The sequence below is a fragment of the Belonocnema kinseyi genome, chromosome 1, assembly GCF_010883055.1.
Source record: "Belonocnema kinseyi isolate 2016_QV_RU_SX_M_011 chromosome 1, B_treatae_v1, whole genome shotgun sequence".
Lineage (NCBI taxonomy): Eukaryota > Metazoa > Arthropoda > Insecta > Hymenoptera > Cynipidae > Belonocnema > Belonocnema kinseyi.
This window is the reverse complement of record NC_046657.1, coordinates 152,158,377-152,162,268: the sequence shown is the minus strand read 5'-3', so window position 1 is coordinate 152,162,268 and position 3,892 is coordinate 152,158,377. Positions and strand designations below refer to the sequence as shown.

Sequence of the window (3,892 nt, the reverse complement as noted above, 5' to 3'; positions counted from 1 at the left end):
GTAGACCAATAAAATTGATATTCAAGTCTCCATCATATTCGACGGTTAAAGAGTGGTTTTCCGAATTTAAGAAAGTTCGCACGAGCACTTCTGACAAACCACGTTCAGGACGCCTTGTTACAGTCGAAACTCCCGAAATGGTCGAAAAAATTTATAAAATGGTGATAGAGGACCACAGATTAAAGGTCAGTGAGATAGCTGAGGCTACTAGGATGTCAACTGAGCATGTATGCAGTCGATCAAAAATCGTTGGCAAATCACCTCCCCATAGGTCGGTCGTTGCGATGGCTAAAATAAACTAATTGAAATTGTAATTGTTCCACCATCCATCATATGGCAAGTCGGTCTGTAAAAATGGCATCACTGCATTAGAGCGCGGTTCTTAGAAATGTAATAGTCTCGAGCGAGATTATGTTGAAAAATGAAGTGAAAAAAAACACTAAAAAAGTTGTTTATACTTATGAGGCTGGCAAATTTTCACCCCACCCTCGTCGATAACTTTAGATTTTATCAATCGAGAAAAAATGGGCTTGTAGAAACATGCAGTGAAACTGTTCAATAGCCCTCCCTTCTATATCCCTACCGAGAATAGAGGCCGCGCCGCTTCAGGTTGCTATGGTGTCTACGCTCCCTAACTTCTAAGATATCCTCTCTTTGATATTTGGATAAAGTTTAGAGTTACCATTCTATCTTAATTGATCCTACTTTCTGAAAATGTCTGTCCTCACAATTCTTTTATGATACCCATATAATTGAAGTCTTCTGACAATATTTTAATACAAGGGTCATGAAGAGGGAGTGTGTCAAATTCAAGGAGTAGAACGAATTCACGAAATTCATGGAATTAAAGGAATTTACGGGATTCACGTAATTCATGGAATTCATGGAATTCACGTGATAAATGTTATTCACGAAATTCGAAGAATTCATGGAATTGATGGAATTCATTAAATTCACGGAATTGATGGAATTCAGCTGATTGCTGGAATTCAAGGAATTCATATAAGTCTAGGAGTTCACAGATTCTAAGAATTTAGAGAATTCTAGGAATTCAGAGAATTCTAAGAATTCTAAGAATTCACCGAATTCTAAGAATTCAGATAATTCCAGGAATTCAGAGAAGTTTAGTAATTCACTAAAATTTTAGGAATTTACTGAAATTACTTAAATTAGGGCATTTGTGGAATTAAAGAAATTCGTCAAATTTATGGAATTTACTGAATTCACGGAATTGTTGAAATATTCGGTATTCACGGAGTTAAAGGGATTCATAGAAATTGAGGGATTCATGGAATTAGAGGAATTTACGAAATAATGGGGATTTAAGGAATTTAAGGAATTCACGTAGTTCATGGAATTTAAGGAATTCATGAAATTCACGAAATTTAAGGAATTCATTAAAACCACAAAATTCGCCGGATAAATGAAAATCACGGAATTTCCGTAATTTGTGGAATTAATTAAAATGGCGGAATTTTCGGAATTCCTGAAATTAAAATACTTCACGGAATTTATGGAATTAAAAGAATTCGCGTAATTCATAAAATTCACGTAATTAATGAAATTCATGGAATTTGCAGAAATCATGGAATTGATGGAATTCATGAAATTCACGAAATTTATGGAATTCAGCTAATGGATGGGATTCAAGGAATTTATAGAATTCACTTAAACTACTTCAATCAGGGATTTTGTGGAATTAACGAAATTCGTCAAATTTATGGAATTTATGGAATTTACTGAATTCAAGGAATTATTGAAATATGCGGGATTCACGGAGTTCAAGGGATTCAAGGAAATCATGGGATTCATGGAATCCAAAGAATTAATGGAATTCAAGGGTTTTATGGAATTCAATAAAATCAAGAAATTTATGGAATTGAAGGAATTCAAGGAATTTATTGAATTTTCAGAAATCACGTAATTCAAGGAATTCATGGAATTCGTGAAGTTGAAAGGATTGATGATAATCACAGAATTCGTGGAATTCACGTAATTAAAAAAATTTAGGAATTTAATGTGATTCGCAGAATTCTAGGAATTCGCTATAATTACTCAAATCAGGCGATTTTCGGAATTAACAAAATCCATCAAATTAATGGAATTGACTGAATTCAATAAATTATTGGGAAATGCGGGATTCACGGAGTTCAAAGGATTCATGGAAATCATGGGATTCATGGAATTCAAGGGATTTATGGAATAGTATAAATTCAAGAAATTTATGGAATTCAAGGAATTCAAGGAATTTATGAAATTTTCAGAAATCACGTAATTCAAGGAATTCACGGAATTAAAAAATTTTTGGAATTTCATGTGATTCGCAGAATTCTAGGGATTCGCTAAAATTATTTAAATCAGGCAATTTTCGGAATTAACAAAATCTATCAAATTAATGGAATTTACTGAATTCACCAAATTATTGGGAAACGCGGGATTCACGGAGTTCAAGGCCCTCATAGAAATCAAGGGATTTATGGAATTAAATAAATTGTAAGAATTCAAGGGATTAATGAAATTGAAGGAATTCGAGGAATTCAAAAAGTTCAAGGATCTCATGAAATTGATAAATCACAGAATTTGCTGAATTCATAAATTAAAAGGAATGCCCGACATTTACGGAATTCGCAAAATTTATGGAATTCACGTTATTAATAAAATTCAAGAAATTCACTGAATCCCTCGAATTACATGAATAACGCGAATTCCATTTTTTGTTGAATTAATTGAATTCCTCAAATTCTTTAAATTCCGTGAATTCCTTGAAGTCCAGGAATTTAATAAATTCTATTAATTCCCTGAATCAACTGTATTACGTGAATTCTACTTATTTGGTGAATTAATAATTTGATTCTGTGAATTCCATGAATTCTAAGAATTCTATAAATTTGATTAATTCTGTAAGTTTCACAAATTCCTTAAATTTCATAAATTCCGCAAACTCTATGGATTCTTTAAATTCCGTGAATTCCATAAATTTTTTAGATCTGGGGATTTATTTGAAATACGTGTATTTCGTGATATCAGGAAATAGAGCAGGAAAAGTTGGAACAAGTAAAGCAGAATTAAAAGCAGGTTTTTGTTAATGAGGATTAAATAAGGTTAATGTTAACCGTGGTTTTAGAAAAATAGGTAAATGTCAAGTGAAAGTAGAAAAAAAATTCTTTTTGGAAGAGGCAGGGGAATAAAAAATACAAAATAAAAAAGTACAAGGATCTTTTTGATTTCTGATTTTTCTTCTTTTCAAATCACCCTCTTTTGCATTGTGTTTATGATCCATAAAGACTTCATAAATGGAGAGCCGTTAAGGATACCTGGTCGGTTGCGTAAATCGGCTTCGTCCAATTCGTGATTTGCATTTAAGCCATAATTTCGAGTGATGTAACCCGGGTTCTAATTAACCTTCTCTACTGAAACGCCAGTAAGCGCGGCCCGTTACCTCACCGAATAAGGCTGCGGAGTAGATACGTCTTCAGGATTTTCGAGTCAACTTGGTAATTAGGACTTGGCCAGGCTGACCGTAGACCACACGTGCACTACTCTCGTTAATTAGATTCACGAGCTTTCGGTCATGAAGAAATTTTAAATATTCAAAGGCGAACTCATTCTCAATCTTTTCCCTCGAAATTTATATTTTAAATTATCGACCCTACATTCAGAAAAAAAATTACGGTAAAAACTCGATTATCCGAGCTATAATGGACCCGCCCTAACTTGAATAATCGAGAAACTCGGATAAAACGGAATCACACAGTTTTGAACGTAGAGAGTATTTATATTATTAACCAATATGGTTATTTATATTATTTATGGACAAGTGTTTAAGAATGGCTCTCTTCGACGAAGAGGGTGTGGATCTCGAAACAGTAAGGATACGAGGGTTAGCGTTCGC

At 33.5% G+C, this 3,892-nt stretch overlaps 1 protein-coding gene across 1 annotated transcript; it reads right to left on the bottom strand.

Annotated features, from left to right (window-relative positions):
• Nucleotides 1-939: 939 nt before the first annotated feature.
• LOC117180517 (uncharacterized protein MAL13P1.336-like) lies at nucleotides 940-1,827 on the bottom strand (the record flags this gene model as incomplete). Its single annotated transcript, XM_033373018.1, has 2 exons — nucleotides 940-1,008; nucleotides 1,741-1,827. Coding segments are annotated over 2 exons (156 nt in total), but the record flags the coding sequence as incomplete, so codon positions are not given.
• Nucleotides 1,828-3,892: the final 2,065 nt, after the last annotated feature.